This window comes from Anabas testudineus, chromosome 17 (genome assembly GCF_900324465.2).
Source record: "Anabas testudineus chromosome 17, fAnaTes1.2, whole genome shotgun sequence".
NCBI classification, from domain to species: Eukaryota; Metazoa; Chordata; class Actinopteri; order Anabantiformes; family Anabantidae; genus Anabas; species Anabas testudineus.
In genome coordinates this window covers 14510065-14526604 of record NC_046626.1, presented here as the reverse complement: position 1 = coordinate 14526604, position 16540 = coordinate 14510065, and the positions used below count along the sequence as shown (strand labels likewise).

General features: G+C 38.9%; 1 protein-coding gene across 2 annotated transcripts; it reads left to right on the top strand.

Annotated features, from left to right (window-relative positions):
- The first annotated feature begins 604 nt into the window (after positions 1 to 604).
- On the top strand, positions 605 to 14047 carry npc1 (Niemann-Pick disease, type C1). Of its 2 annotated transcripts, XM_026373947.1 has the most exons (26): positions 605 to 744; positions 2227 to 2355; positions 2526 to 2632; positions 3014 to 3159; positions 3452 to 3619; positions 3767 to 4016; positions 4125 to 4207; positions 4358 to 4728; positions 4899 to 5125; positions 5549 to 5649; positions 6526 to 6628; positions 6715 to 6904; positions 7109 to 7291; positions 7381 to 7495; positions 7694 to 7821; positions 8131 to 8265; positions 8384 to 8473; positions 8752 to 8942; positions 9204 to 9319; positions 10109 to 10238; positions 10411 to 10596; positions 10860 to 11091; positions 11534 to 11647; positions 11830 to 11992; positions 12090 to 12216; positions 12314 to 14047. In XM_026373947.1, the coding sequence occupies exons 1-25, from the start codon at positions 667 to 669 to the stop codon at positions 12170 to 12172; spliced, it is 3819 nt and encodes a 1272-aa protein (XP_026229732.1). In that variant the 5' UTR covers positions 605 to 666; the 3' UTR covers positions 12173 to 12216; positions 12314 to 14047. The 2 variants fall into 2 exon arrangements, with proteins under 2 accessions (XP_026229732.1, XP_026229731.1); XM_026373946.1 differs by having other exon boundaries at positions 12090 to 14047.
- Positions 14048 to 16540: the final 2493 nt, after the last annotated feature.

Genomic DNA, 16540 nt, shown 5'->3' with positions numbered 1-16540 from the left:
CTAAATTGTTTAAACCACAAAAAAAAAAAAAAAAAAAAACTTATATGGCCATGCTGTCACTTATCTTGGTGTGCCAAAATTAAGTAATAATGTTATGATATTACCAAACTCTATTTGATATTAGTCATGTTCAGTGAAGTGGCAGCACTCCCAGTCACTTGAAGTAGATGGCTAAAGTTCATCTATATAACATCACAGCCATATTTATTTAAGGAACCTAAATCATTATACAATACATCTGAGGAAAACAGGAATCAATATTTTATTTTGTTGTTTGTTAATGTTATCCTTTATTGTCACCGCAACAAATGTTGACAAGAATTTGACTTTGTGTTCTCAAACAGCATACGACACATGAGCACATGAGCATGAAGGAACTATGAACATATTTAAATGTTGACAATTGACCAAACAAAAACAAAAAATAATAACAACACCATTACCTAAACCACTAAATAGTTATAATGAGAATGTTATGGATATTTATCCCTGCAAATTTACTCTGCAGAAATTCGTGTGGTGTAGTGGCGTTTATGTGCACTTGGTGGCAGCACTGAGACGACACTTTGTCTCCGCCCCCAACAAATCACCCGATGAAGAAGAAACCGTCAACAAGAAGTGCGAAACTTTCCCGACGCTGTCACTTCGATCTTCTCAGTCGTAGGGATGGGAGTTTCACCGGGGAGAAGCTTTTTGTGTACATTATCCCTCATTATACTTCTCTCCGAGGGATATTTTCGATGGGTAAGTGTAATTCTGCTGTTCTCCTGATTAAAACACGACTCACTCTTTATTGTGGTGGATATCTGCGGCGGCGGCGGCTGCTGCTAGCGAAACTAAGCTTCAGGTGAGGTTAGCTGGGCTAGCTACAGCTCCTAGTCTTGATCCAGGGTTAGCCTAAAACTGGTTTATTGGTGACTGAAACATATGACAAACGTTATTGATACCTGAAACCAGCTACAGCATCCTAGCATTAGCTATAGCTATAACTATAAATGGATAAGATGAGGTGTTAGCGTTAGTTAGCTTTCACAGACACAGTGCTAGTACAGGTTTGTCCTGCTCCCAAAGCTCGCGTCCAAATACCTTTCCTTGTCACATCGCTGTGTCATAGCTGAGAAAACACCACGTTTGTATTATATTTACTTACGTTAGGTAAAATGAAGCTTAATAAGGTGCTCTTTGGGGTTTGATTGTCTCAATCCTTAGCTTTTTAACAAGTTTAACTAGCTCACAAAACTTGAATGAAAACATTCAATGGTTGGACAGAGCTCCCATCTTAATTCATCTGACTGGTACAGTTTGAAGAAGAAATGCCTTTTTATGTGCAAAATTCCCTTTTTTATTTGGCCCATGCCTGATTACTGAATGTCAGTTTCGTTTTATATTTATGAACCACTTTATATAAACCTCACATGGGTCAACACGTCTTGTACCTTATGTTCTGGGTCTTGTAAGTGGACTTTGGATAAGTACTTGTTAAATTCGTGCCTTTGCAGGGCATCCTAGAGTTGCACAGAACTGTGACTGAGGGAATAAACAAGAGAACACTGAAACTAAATAGACAGTGATAAACTAATGTGACTAATGGTAAACTCTCACTCCAGAGTCAAAAAACAGTAATAAAATGTATATTTTTGTAATTAATGGTATTGGTTTTGTTGGATTAAAAGTATATGTTGAGACTGAACTTAATTGTAGCCATAACAACATTGGCTTTTTTGTTGCCATAGAAATCTGACATTTCTCCCTCTTTTGCTCTTCCTTTTTTTAAAGTGTCAGATTAGTCAAATTAAAAGTGTGCAAGATGACTAAACTGAGAGTTTCTGTGTCTGCTGTGTCAGAGGCTGCCTCTTCAAATTCTGGCTTGCAAGGGAACAGTTTTGCAGAAGTGAAATGTATTCTCAGACATGCAAAAGGCGACATAGTAGAAACACAGGAAATGAAACATGACTAGAAGTTAAATCTAAAACCTCAGGTACATTGGCTCAGGTTTAAATACAGATCACAGTGGTTAAACCACATAGTCCACTATGGCCTTTAGAGGAACTTTTTGGACATTTGATGGCAAGATATTTCGTCGTCCTCACTAGATAAAGAGAAGTAGGATGTTGCATTCAAAGGATAAAAGTAAGTATATTGAATGCCAATGAGCATTGTCAAGGCAACAGCCAAATAAATGTTTCTGTGAACACATTATCATCGTTTTTCCGTTTCTACTGTCAGGTTGAAGCTGAGCACTGCGTGTGGTACGGTGAATGTTCAGAGATTGAAAAGCATCCTGATAAAAAGTACAACTGCAATTACACTGGTCCTCCCATCCCGCTACCATCTGAGGGTTATGATCTTCTCACGGTATATTTCTAAATGCTTTTTTTGTACTGTTATTGCTGGCATCTGATGAAACCAGTATTCTGTCACATACTTATTGTATGCTCTCAGTGATTATTTATTTACGTCATTGAAATAATTTTAAAAATAATGCCATTAAAAAGTGATGTCATGCTCTTTGTGTTTACTTGCAGGAACTTTGTCCTGGATATGACTATGGGAATCGAGAACTCTGCTGTAATGTTGACCAGTTGAAAACTCTCAAAAGCAGTCTGCAGCTGCCACTTCAGTTCCTGTCTCGGTATGCATCGCTGTTAAAATTAACTAAAGAGGCACATGATCACAATTCAGAGCACAAAGTGTGGGAAATTTATACTTTTTAAATTGTCAATATATGTCATGTTAAATTCTGGTTCTAACATGCACACATTGGCTTTGCATGTTCCAAATTATGAGTTGCAGACAGGCTAGTTCCCGGGTCAGATGACTGATTTGATCAGATTGTAGGTTTTATTTTTTTACTTCTCCACATTTGTTATTGCTTTATTTCCCTCCCCCGTGTGACTCTTTGACACTTTTAAACTTCTTTTATTGTTGTTGTTGTTGTTGTTGTTTTTTAAGTTATGATGCCTTTCTGCTTTTTTTTTAAAATCCAATTCTGCTTTCTGTGACATCTGTACAGATGTCCTGCCTGTTTCTTCAATCTGATGAACCTCTTCTGTGAGCTGACATGCAGCCCCCACCAGAGTCAGTTCATGAATGGCACCAAATTCAATGAGACTAATGTAGTGGAAGTGCAGTACTATATTGGAAAAACATTTGCTAATGGTAAGTTCACAGCTAAATGCAGGTTAAAAAAAAAAGACCCTTTGCCTTGATGCTTGTTTTCATAATTTTCTGGTCAAGCTTAGAAAAAATAATGGTTTGCATGTCAAATCTGCTGAGTAGACTTCATCTTTTGCCTACTAAAACATTAAGTGATGCTTTCAGTTGTGAAATCATGTGAATGACTAATGGTCACAACTGTCAAATCTTTTGGACAAATAAAAGAGTAGATGGGCAATTTAACCTTTCTTGAGTTTTGACCTAAAACAATTTATTGAACTTTTCTTTTTTTTAGCCATGTATAATGCCTGTCAGGATGTTGAGGCACCATCTAGCAATATGAAGGCCCTATCAATTCTGTGTGGCAAGGATGCAAAATACTGCAATGCTACTAACTGGATCCAGTATCTGTTTGATGTTAGTAATGGACAGACTCCTTTCCCTATCATCCCAATATTCTCAGGTAAATAATTTTGTATGTTCTTTTTTGTATTTTGTGAAAGATCTTGCTACAGAAGTAGTATCGCTATATGATTTTGAACATTTCCACTGTCTTAAACATTTAGATGGTTAATCTGTCAACTTGTGCTACACTGTTTATTTACTGTAGATGTCCCAGTGTCTGGTTACACTCCCATGAACAACAAGACATATAACTGCACAGAGGGCTTGGAGGATGGTTCAGGTCCTTGCTCTTGTCAGGACTGCGCTAAGGCCTGTGGCCCAAAACCCGTACCTCCCCCTCTTCCTCCACCCTGGAAAATCTTTGGTTTGGATGCTATGACTGTCATCATGTGGATCTCCTACATGGCCTTTTTGCTTATCTTTATTGGAGCTGTACTAGGAGCTTGGTGTTACAGGTAAAGGATGTTTTGCTGGTGTTCAGTATATTTGCAGGCCCTTACCCAGCATGACAATAATATTTAGTTTTTGTTTTGAAGTTAATGTCTTCTTCTTTGTGTTTACAGGAGAAGCACAGTCATGTCAGAATACGGCCCCATACTAGAAAGCAACAATCCACTGTCTCTTAACAGTGACAATTCAGACCAAGGTATAATAATAAACTTAAAGTTCAGGTGTTTGTATTCTTTCTGTAATCTGTCTGTCAAACAATTGATTGAATAGCATTATAGGTATGATATTAATAATTGCTGTCATTGCTGCATGACCTTAACTAAGTCTCAGTATTTTTCTCCTTCAGTAAATGCATCATGCTGCGAAACATGCGGCGAACGGTTTGAGAATGCACTGCGGACCGTCTTCAGCTCCTGGGGTTCCTTCTGTGTGCGTCACCCCTTTCTGGTCATTTGGTGCAGCCTGATACTGGTGGCAGCCTCCTGTGGTGGACTGGTCCATATGCGCCTCACCACTGACCCTGTTGAGCTGTGGTCATCTCCCACTAGCCAGGCTCGTCAGGAGAAGGACTATTTTGACAGCCACTTCGGCCCCTTCTTTAGAACCGTACAGCTTATTATAACCACTCCACTCAACGACACTTTCATCTACTCTCCATACTTTGGAGGATCAGATGTCCCATTCGGAGCCATACTGGATAAAGGCATCCTGCATCAGGTGGGTCAGTTTAAAAGATCACCAGTAATTCTGCTTAGACTGCTTCTTATTCTTACCAGATAAGAAGCACGTGAAGAGCAGCTGCATCTCTGAAACTGTGGTTTATTGGTTCTCTTTTGTTTTTCTTTCTTTCTTTCCTTTTTTTTTTTTTATTAAACCTAACCAACCAGATACTGGATCTGCAGCTTGCCATTGAAGGAATTGTAGCTACATATGAGGGCAAAAACGTCACCCTTAAAGACATCTGTGTGGCTCCACTGGCTCCGTACAACAACAACTGTACCATTTTGAGTGTTCTCAACTACTTCCAGAACAGCCATGCTGTGCTAGACCACAGCATAGGGGACGATTTCTATGTCTATGCTGACTTTCACAGCCACTTCCTCTATTGTGTCAGGTGATTTGTCTGAAGTTATTTCTGTTTCTTGTCCTTTTTTAAAAGATAGTTTTTCTTGTAAACTAATCTTAAATGCCAAAACAAATCTGTTGAACAAAAAGGCAAAATAATCAAACCTCTGCAGCTCACAAGAATCTATTTTCTCCAGATGCAGTCATGTGTATTTTCTAAGAATTACTCTGGAGTAAAGTGTCTTCCTAAAATAGCACAATCATACTTCCTCATCAGTTGTCATGTCATGGGGTTACTTTTAATCTGTTCTTTTTAACTACAACATAGTGAAGTTGGCTATGAACAGTAACTTGTTATGTGGTGAACTTTAGTTCAGTTTAGATAACTGATTACTAGGTTATGTTAATAATGCTTTTTGGGTTTGTTTCTTTTTTCCAGGCCTTTAACTAAGTTTTGTCTTTTCTTCTACAGTGCACCAGCATCCCTCAATGACACCACCCTCCTTCATGACCCCTGCTTAGGCACCTTTGGCGGCCCTGTCTTCCCTTGGCTGGCCCTTGGGGGTTATGATGGTAAGCTGAATTATCATAGTGGACATGCAGAGCAGTATAAAAATGTTGTAGTTCCTAATTTAGATCACCTTTATAATCTATTTAGAGTTTACCTGTATGTTGTTTTTCCATGTATTAAACTTGTGTATAAACAAGTTCAATGACTATATGCGGCAGTCTAAATTATATTTAGGAGTGACATTGTGTTTCTGTAGTTAGCGGTTTAGTGGAGCCCCTGCTTTATTTGGCATTGTCTTATAATAGCTATAATTAATTGTACTTACAATGTGTAAATGTGCTTTTGTACAGCAGTCAGGTTATGTGTCCTTTTATATTAAATGCTGTATTATATAGAATTCAAATTAAGTAAAAATGTGTTATTCTTACTCTGACCATTATGAGAGCTGACATAGCAACCAATCACAACCATTTGCCTAAGAGGCAGTCTTGGACTACATTTATATGGACTTAAGTAACCAGGTTACTCAGAGAAAGTAGGTTTCTGAGATAATCTGGGAAGAGATTTACAGGCACTGAAGAAACCCTTTGCACACATGCAGAGGATGAGTCATTTCTCTACCATTGGCTTATTTTGGAATCATGGCTCAAATATTTTAACTGTATATGACAGAAGATGCTGCTTCCCTACTTGTGTCAGAGAGCCTTGTTTGTTGGCTGCCACAAGAGAGAGACATACAATGCTCCTTTTCACAGCACAAACTGTCTGAATTAAAAAGAAATAGACCTGGAAAAGTGACTTACTTAGACATCTATGGGGGACTTTGTGTTGTAGTCGGATTGTCCCACCAGACTTGAAAATTAGGCAGCCTCACTCAGTGTGACATCTATCTTAAATGTTTTTGAAAACTGATTTTTTTTTTTTTCTTCATACTACAGAGTTCAACTATAACAATGCCACTGCTCTTGTGATCACCTTTCCACTCAACAACTACCTGAACGACTCAGTCAGACTGGGAAAAGCTCTGGAGTGGGAGAAAGAGTAAGATATTAGTCCATTTCTAAAATTATATTTAGACAGCAGTTACTGCTGTATTTGTGTATTCACTATGTTGCTCTGTGTTTCAGGTTCATCAAGTTTATGAAGAACTTCAATAACCCCAACCTGACAATAGCCTTCAGCGCAGAGAGGAGTGTTGAAGATGAAATTGACAGAGAGAGCGACAGTGACATCAGCACCATCTTAATCAGCTATGCCATTATGTTCATCTACATCTCCCTGGCCCTGGGTCACATTCACAGCTTCAGGAGAGTGTTGGTAAGAGACAAGCCTATAATTTACTGTTTCCATTTTCATTGGTTGTAGTGTAAATCCTATTTACGTTCTGTGACGTATATTTGTCATGTTACTTTGATCCAACAAAAACATTACAACACACTTGACAGCTTTTTGCTATTTGAGCGTAAAAAGCAGCAGAAGCTAAGAGAAGGTGACTGATGAGCTACCTTTTTGCCTATACAGGTGGACTCTAAGATTTCTCTGGGTATAGCAGGCATCCTGATTGTGCTCAGTTCTGTCTGTGCCTCACTGGGGATTTTCAGCTATGCTGGTGTCCCTCTCACTCTCATTGTGATTGAGGTTATTCCTTTCTTGGTCCTGGCTGTTGGAGTGGACAACATCTTTATTATAGTACAGACATACCAGGTAATGTCTCTCAACCCATGCAATATTATTAACTGGTCACGTGGTCTAATCTTCGTTAACAGTACTCGAATCTTTCCATTTCTAAACAGAGGGATGAGAGGATTCATCAGGAGGAACTTCACCAGCAGATTGGCCGTATTCTTGGAGAAATTGCCCCTAGCTTGTTGCTCTCCTCTTTCTCTGAGACAGTGGCTTTCTTCCTGGGTAAAATAGATAAATCACTGTATTTATTACACCCTATAATTATGCAAAACATTTAAATGAATCTATAACATATCTATTCTTAACAATGAATTTCTTAAAATATATTTTTTGGACAGAATTGCCACAGTTGTCACAAAAAGTGCCATTGATTTCTGGCAGGCCACGGGATGATAAAATTGTTTACTTTTTCCTTTGCAGGGGCCTTGTCCAACATGCCTGCAGTGAGGACTTTCTCTCTCTTTGCTGGCCTGGCTGTTTTTATTGATTTCCTGTTGCAGATCAGCTGCTTTGTCAGCTTGCTCGGCTTGGACGCCAAAAGACAGGAGGTGAGATTGAGGGGAAACGGTGTTGACATCCTCGATGATACTAGATGGGTTATAAGTGGTCATAGGCAGTTGTGCATAAATGTTTTACAGATCTGTACAGCTTTCATTAACCCAATCACTGGCCAAGCTCATTTAACAGAGTAGTTCTACTTATCGGTTGTTTGCAGAACTGTGGTTATGAAGTGCAGAAATAGTTTGCCGTTAAAACTTAGGCCTCAGTGACAGATGGTTGAGAAGATGTTCCTTAATGAATCAATCTCCAGATTAGGTACAAACATTTCATTTCTTGTTGTCTGTTGTGACCGAAAGGAGAATCGTTTTGACATCATCTGCTGTGCGAAGCTGCCAGAGGGTCCAGAAACAAAGACTGACGGCCTCCTCTTCCGTTTTTTCAAGAAAGTCTATGCTCCCTTCATCCTCAAAGAGTGGGTTCGTCCCATCATAGTAAGTACCTCAGTGGCAATCCTGCATATCTGTCACTCAAATTTAACCAGGACATCCATCCCTCTTGTTTTTGGTCAGAATGTGATGAATAAAATGGTTTTATATCTCTCCTTTTTAGGTGGCAGTGTTTGTGGGGATACTTTCCTTTAGTATTGCTGTGGTGAATAAAGTAGAGGTTGGACTGGACCAGAAATTATCCATGCCTGATGTAAGTCAACTGTGTGTTCATGGGTTGCTAGTGTACACTGTTTGAGCTCTTTTACTGGATAAGGTCGAAGTAGAATTCTTGTGCTTTGAATATTTGCGGTAACACTTATTACGTAGTTTTGCTGGTATGTTTCTGCTTTTATTAGTCATCCAGGAAGCCAAATGAATTATATGTCATGTGTTGTCATTGTGCAACAACTTTCCTGTTCAACGTTTACTGTAGAGTATCCTTGTCATACATTTCTCTGCTGAATTCTGATGGTTTATCTTTTTGTCTAGGACTCATACATGTTGGACTACTTTAGAAACCTGAGCGAATATCTCCACACTGGAGCACCAGTGTACTTTGTGGTAGATGATGGTCTCAACTACAGTAGCCCGAATGACCAGAATATTGTGTGTGGAGGGGTGGGCTGCAACAACAACTCTCTGGTTCAACAAGTCTATGAAGCCTCACTCATCAGCAACTAGTAAGTCAAAGCTACTGTAGGAATACTGTTTTCTAATGCATGGGTATATAGGTTTGTGTAGGTGATAAAAACAAAACAAGAGAAGATAATTATTTAAGACTTTAATTGCATTACACATGCAACATACGTTTTAAACTATGTAGTGATAATATAACACAAGCTGAGTTAAGTCAGGTAGAAATCATGAAGGCACACAAATCTTTCTAATTTGACTCAAGATTTAAAGTATAATCTGTTCATTTCCCTTTTTATTGCATTTAGCTCAACCATTGCCTTCACACCATCCTCCTGGCTCGATGACTACTTTGACTGGGTGAAGCCTCAGTCCACCTGCTGTCGATATTACAACACCACTGGGGCCTTCTGCAATGCCTCGGGTAAAGTTTTATCCAGTGTCAACAAGCTTTGAAACCTTGTCTTGTGACTCTAGTGTCACAAGCTGCTGCATATACTAAGATCAGCTTTTTACAGTTCTTCATACACAAACACAGCAAAACAATAATAATTTAATGGCAATTCAGGCAGAAAGAATAGCACAAATAAGACACTAAAAACAAAATTTGAATGTAAGTATAGTCTGACCAAAGTTCTAGTATAACAGGTTGTAATAACCATATAATTCATTCAAGTTGTATAGTATTTAATGGTTTCATAGTATTATGGAAAGATTTAGTATAGACATTATGTAAATGAATTGAGCTATTCCACTAGTAACGGATTCCTAGTTCAAATTATTTTTATACAGTTTAAAGTAACATTTAAATAACCACAACAGCTGGTTTATGGGAAGTTGGGAGAAAGTAATAGAGAAAGAAGGAAACGACAAACCCTTGATCACATGTTGAACCATGTTGGGCGTTTTCAGTGCATTGTATATCTTTGTAAATGATGAACTCGCAGGGTTAGTCAACAGAATGTTTGAAATGTATTTGAAATTTATTTTAACTTTCAAATACATATATAGTGTACAAACTATACACAATTCATACAGTATGGCTCCTCCTTTTTATAATATATCTTGTTGTTTTTTTATTTTTTGTTTTTTTTTTGTTGTTCTTGCCAAAAACCTGTGGTATGTGTTTATGCATTTGTTTTCATGACTTTGTCTTCCTGCTAACTTTTCTGTTATATATCCAAATGAGGATCCTCCTAATCTTGTTTTCCAGTGGTAGACCCATCTTGTGTGCGCTGTCGGCCCATGACTCCTAGTGGAAAGCAGAGGCCTGAGGGAAAAGACTTCATGCATTTTCTACCCATGTTCCTGGCCGATAATCCCAACCCCAAGTGTGGAAAAGGGTAATTTTGTAGTGCATTCAAAACGATTATATATATTTATTTATTTTTGTTTTTTATGGAAAACACCCAACATACTGCTTAACTCTAACTTATTTCATTAGAAAGTATAGCAGTTTTGTTGTGGTTTGTAATTTTCCCGTTTTTAATCTAAAACATGTTAATGCTTCTGCAGTGGCCATGCAGCTTATGCTACAGCAGTTGACCTGTACCCCAACAACACTGCGATCGGAGCTACTTATTTTATGACTTACCACACCATCCTGAGGGATTCTCCAGATTTCATACATGGTCTGAAAATGGCCCGAAACCTCGCTGACAATATCAGTCAGTCCATAGACCACAAGGTTTTTGCCTACAGGTAAGTACTGTTGCGTTGCTTGTTGCCTAAGATTTTATCTGAACGTATTTGAAGTCTCGTAGCTGGATGGGGGTAGCAATGCAGCTCATGTTTGATCTTAAGTGCTGAATTCAACCTGTGTCTGCTATATTATTATCTTTCAAATTCAGTTATCAAATACTGAGATTTAGCCCTGTATTCTATATAGAGGCTCAACTTTAAATAGTAACTAGGCAACAATTGTCAATGTTTTTCACTAATATACATGTTTTCCTTGTTTACAGCGTCTTCTATGTGTTTTATGAGCAGTACCTGACCATTGCGTATGACACTGCTCTGAACTTAAGTGTGTCACTGGCAGCCATATTTGTGGTGACAACGGTGTTGCTGGGATTTGACCTGTGGTCCGCTGTGATTGTTTGCATTACCATCGCTATGATTCTGGTCAACATGTTCGGTGTCATGTGGTTGTGGAACATCAGCCTCAACGCAGTATCCCTAGTGAACCTGGTCATGGTGAGAAGCAACACGAAAGTGAACGTTTTAGGATTTTTAGCTGTGCTAATTATCTAAAATTACTTATAGAATAACAAAATAACACATTCTAAAGTTTGACTTATAGAGAGGGAAGTTTTTTTTGTTGTCTCTTCTTTTCTGTTTCAGATCTGTGCAAGTCTCTGACTTGTTTGCATTTGTGCATTTTAGCCAGAGGGTGTGTTTACATTCTGTCTGGTCATCTGAGCTGATCGTTTTACTTACTCTAATGGACTTTGTTCTATGTCAGCAGTTATTTTAGCAAGTCAAATGTAACCAGCAAGAAACTGAAACTGATTACAGTTTTTCTTCTTAGTCTTACCCATGAAAATTCATTAGTCAGGAAAGGCAAACTTCAGTTGAGTGGCTTTTCATTTAAATTCCATGTTTCTGCTGCTGAGTTGTTTCCTATCCTCTGTTGCAGAGTTGCGGTATCTCGGTGGAGTTCTGCAGTCATATTGTGCGAGCTTTTTCCATCAGTGTGAAAAAGAACAGGGTGGAGCGGGCTGAAGAGGCTCTGGCTCACATGGGCAGCTCTGTAAGTTTTGCATTACCCGTTGCCAAATATTAGTAATTAAGGGTTTATTTTGACTTTAAAATGTTTACATGCTGAAAATGTGTCTGTGTGAACACTTATCTATAGTAGCTGAAAACACTCAAATGTCATTTTGATGTGTTTGTGTCTTCTTCCCATTACGTGACGTTTATGACATTTCACAGGTGTTCAGTGGAATCACATTAACAAAGTTTGGAGGTATCCTAATCCTGGCGCTTTCCAAGTCCCAGATCTTCCAGGTTTTCTACTTTAGGATGTACTTGGCCATCGTCCTGCTGGGGGCTACACATGGCCTCATCTTCCTCCCTGTACTGCTCAGCTATATAGGTCAGCAGTGTCCTACATTTAAATTCCAGTACATTAATCACACAAAATCTAAGCACCAGTTGAATTAATAAATGAATATGTTTTGACTTTTTCACAGGTCCTTCAGTGAACAAAGCAAAGGTGTTTGCGGCTAATCAGAACTACGTTGGTACAGAAAGGGAGCGTCTCCTGAACTACTAGCAGGCTGTTTTGGAACAGTGAACCGTTTGTCTGGAAGGGACCGTGTGAGTGTGAACATAGGCCATTTCTATGATTACTGACATACTCACCATCATTGCAACTACTATGCACAGAATTAACTCAGGAATATACCTGGAATAGGAGTGCCAGAGGCCTTGTTCAGCTGGACACGTTGATTTATGCAGAAGACTTTGGACCCCCACTGTTCCTCCTCACACTACAGGACAATTCAGACCTCAGTACGTGAAGCACGAGCAACATACGGTGGAACTGAATCAACATTTGACGGTGTGGAAGTAGGAGAGATGCAACTTTCACTGGTTTACAGAAAAGCCCTCATTCAGATGTATATGCTATAAGATAATTAGATTTGGGAGAACTTAATTTGGTAAAACTGTTTTGTTTTTGTTTTTTGCAATATTTACTCATATGGGACTTTTTCCTATTTAATATTTTGAATCCTCTATTGACTGGAACACACCACACACTGGCACCAGCAACAGATAGTGAAATCACCTGGCATTAACATGAATCCTGTGGCTACTTGCTGTGAAGCCAACTAGTTGTAGCTTGCATGTGCACAGTAAAAAAAAAAAAAAAAAAAAAACTACTTAACTTAACGCCACTGGATCTGAGATGAAACAATGCCTTTGAGGTTTAAATGCTAACGTTCAAACTGATTTTGGGTGTGTACACAGTCACGTTGGCAGAGCAGCGCAGGTGTAGTCCCTTTTACTTCGGAATCCTACATTAAAAGGCCATCCGCACGCATGTGGACATAAACAGCCTCAAAGTTGAAATGTCGTCATTGTTTTATTTCAAATTCAGTGTACTAGAATTCAGACACAACACAAAACGGTTCTAAACTTGCAGTCTTCAAAATGTCTGGTGCCATATTTAATTGTAGAGTTATTTAAAGTATCGCTGTGTCCTTGCAAAGTGTTTGCATCACTTTTGTCTTTGCTGCTTTTTACAAATGGTTCTTAAAAACAAACTGTTACATTGGTCAAGATGCATGCTCATGCCAGGTGGAAATGGTTCAATAATGGTAATGACTCTAATAATAGTTGCTCTACACTAAAGTATAAATGATAGTTACTGAACAAAACATCTTTAAGAAATGAAGCAGCACAGCTTTACATTGTACTGTAAGCGCACACACAAATTACACATTTTTGATTTATTCTTGGTTCAACTAGTGTGTTCTACTGAATGAGGAGGAGATAACGATACAGTCCCAGGTTTTTCATTCCGACACATTTATTTTTTTATATTGTCGATTATTAATTTTGTGTTAACAGCTTGGTTTTCAATGAAGTAAAAAAAAAAACCAAACAAGCTATGTATAATCCATTTTAAAAAAACAACTAACTTTACATTCCAGGACTTTGGTCACTTGTTTCACCTGCAGCGTGTCTGAGATACTGATTAGTGGAGGTGATCACTGTTTGCACATTGAGGTGGTGTACACCCACTAGTTTTATTTGAAAAGGGTTGTGGTGGACAGAGATCAGCATGGGAAGAATTGGCACCAGCCACAATCAAACGGCCCACGCTGCATTGCAGCTTGGTGGCCATGCTGACGCCTATCCACCAACGCTGTAGCGGACAAGTGTCGATGATGTGACCGATCGGTCTGTAGAACCAGTACCCTTCATTGTTTTTAGTTTTGTGGTGTTTATTTGGAATTTAAGGCAGAACTGTGTCAAATCTTTGAGTGACTGAAACATAAATACAGAAGAATTTAACTTTCTTAACAGTGCTTTGCATTGACATGAACAACTTATCACTGACACTGAACAATATTTGTGGTGAAAAACAGAATAAGCATTGATATACCCTAACAATTTTAACATTAAAACATTGTATAGTAGAGCCTGCTTCTTCTTGGTGTATGAATAGATATATGATCCGATTGTGTTTGCAGACAGACATTGGACAGTATTGTACATTGCTCATTTAATACATGACTTTAAAAACTTTGTCAGTTAAACACAAGAAGCAGCTTAAAAGTCAACTCCTGACGTAAGTTTCAGAACATAAGGACGCTGCTACTAAAAGATGAACCACATACAGTGGTGTTACCTACCTGGTGTTATTGTGCTGTGATTGTTCAGACTGACCACTGTGTGGCGTGCAAATCCATTCATGGACTTCAGTCTGAACCATGTTCTCAGTAATGTAGTGGGGTTGACCTAATTGTCATGAGGAGGCGTAAACCTGCAGGGCTTTAACATAGAAGTTATTTTAATTGGCAAGTCAACAGAACTTACAGACTCAAGCATCAGAATCTGCAGCTTTTGCAAATTTACATCAAAAACATTAAAGGCCATAAAGTCAGTCACATCCTATTTGAAAGTTGCTGCCAAACCCAGAGCTTAGTACTTCCTCCCAGCATGTGCTGTTGTGACTGTCAGTCCAAAACCTGTTGTCACACAAACCTCCAGCTCATGACTTATTTATCTGTTGTCCTGTGAGAGTGGAGACTGTACTTTGAATCTGGCTGAGAGATTGAAATATTAATTTCCTCTGCAGGTCTTCTGTCTGCAGTGGAGAATATGTAGGTAGTGAGAGTAGTATTATGTAAGATGCACAAGGCTCACCTCTCACTAGGTTCTGGTTCCTCACTTTTATTTTTGACATGCACTGCGCAGCATGGGTAATTCAGCAAGGTATGAGAAACATTTTACAAGCAGTAGTAGTAGCAAAATCAATTTTTGCTTTGCAGACAAATGGAAATTAATTCAATGAATCTCACATTTTTGGGGTGAAATCCAATCTGGAACACAAATGAACAGCTCATTTCATATGCCATTTTATAATATATATTATTTATAATAGATAGTATGAAGATACAAGGTTTAGTTCAGCTCAGCTTCAGACTTGTACATACCGTGAGTTTGTTCCATTTGTGCAATTTCCACACAAAGTTACTCAGAATTATTCTATGATGAAATAATGTTTCATTGTGCAACTTGTTCAGATGGGCAGAGTGCCAATTGAATCTCCCTCTAAATTCAATGTCTGCTGCCTGAATCACAGTGATCCTGGGTTCTCAGAGATATAGATATAGAACTATATTTAGCTTTGGCTTTGTCCCACACAATTTGTTTTCAATTTCAGGAAATGCAGCTTGGTCAGTTAACAATTGTGCGTTTCCTCTAGTGTGAAAGCTGAAAGAAAAAAAAAAAGATTAACCGACAAAGGTAAACTGCACTTTAAGAACAATTTTCAACGTGCCCCCCTTTAATAACAGTCTAGCAAGGACATTTCTTATAATCAACAACACAAACAGGCTCCAACCATGTTTATGATGTTATTGATAAAATAAAATAAATAAATAATAAATAAAATGATCGCAACAAACACTTCAAGTACCAGAGCATTATCAATCATCACATCTGCTTCTAAAATGTATTTGTTGACTCATATAGAGTCTACGCCGTCTTATCTACACCCGCCCCTGTGTTTCCACCCATACTTGTCCTTGAACTGACATTGAGGCCTCCACCAGAACTACTTAAAAAGTTGAGCTGCGTGTAAGAAAGGTTAATGTCCTGCTCTGCGTCAATGGTTTTCTGTTACAGTGGGTTCGGTTGTCTCTGAAACTGACTCTTGGGGTGGAACAAAAGGGATTAGGTAGCCTTGTCAAACACGAAGCCAGGATCAGATTTTCAGGTCCACCCGCAGTGCTTCCCCCTCCTGACCAACACTACAGTTACTGAAGAAAGACACTGGTGGGTTTGGATTTTCACATTATGAAAACTGTTCATAACAACGTCATTTTACTACTGAACCAAATTCAGTGTTGTTGTGAACAAGTGGTTCCTTGTTTACAAACAATTGTAAATATCGGAAAAGCCCTGAGTCACAGTGTCATGACAGGAAAGGGGCAAAATGCAGTTTCAGCCAAATGTTATTTTAAAGGGAATGTCAATAGACTGCAGCTTGCCCCAAACGATGGTACACATACTTTTACAATGAGGGTCACTTATGTGTGAGCAGGGTTCAGGAAGGGCTGTCAATAGACCCCTTTATGAGGCAGTGAGGGGGGAATTAGGCCGTCAATGGAGAGGACTAAGCCAGATATGCCCATGTGTCCACACTCGGGCCTGGCCTGTTTGTTTTGATGGGAGCACGAGACTGGCGTGACTGCTGGCCTTGTTTACTTTGGATGTGTGTCAGGCAGGAGTTCCCACTCGATGAGAAACGGACCTCTCAGATTGCATCAGAGCTGCAGGTGCAATTCATCTCCAGGCTGCGGAGAGTCACACCTGATATACTGTACTGAAATGATAAGTCCTCATAGCTTGGAAATATCGGTTATGCATTTGCAAGCCAGAGGGAAAAGCTTGACTTGACTAAGCC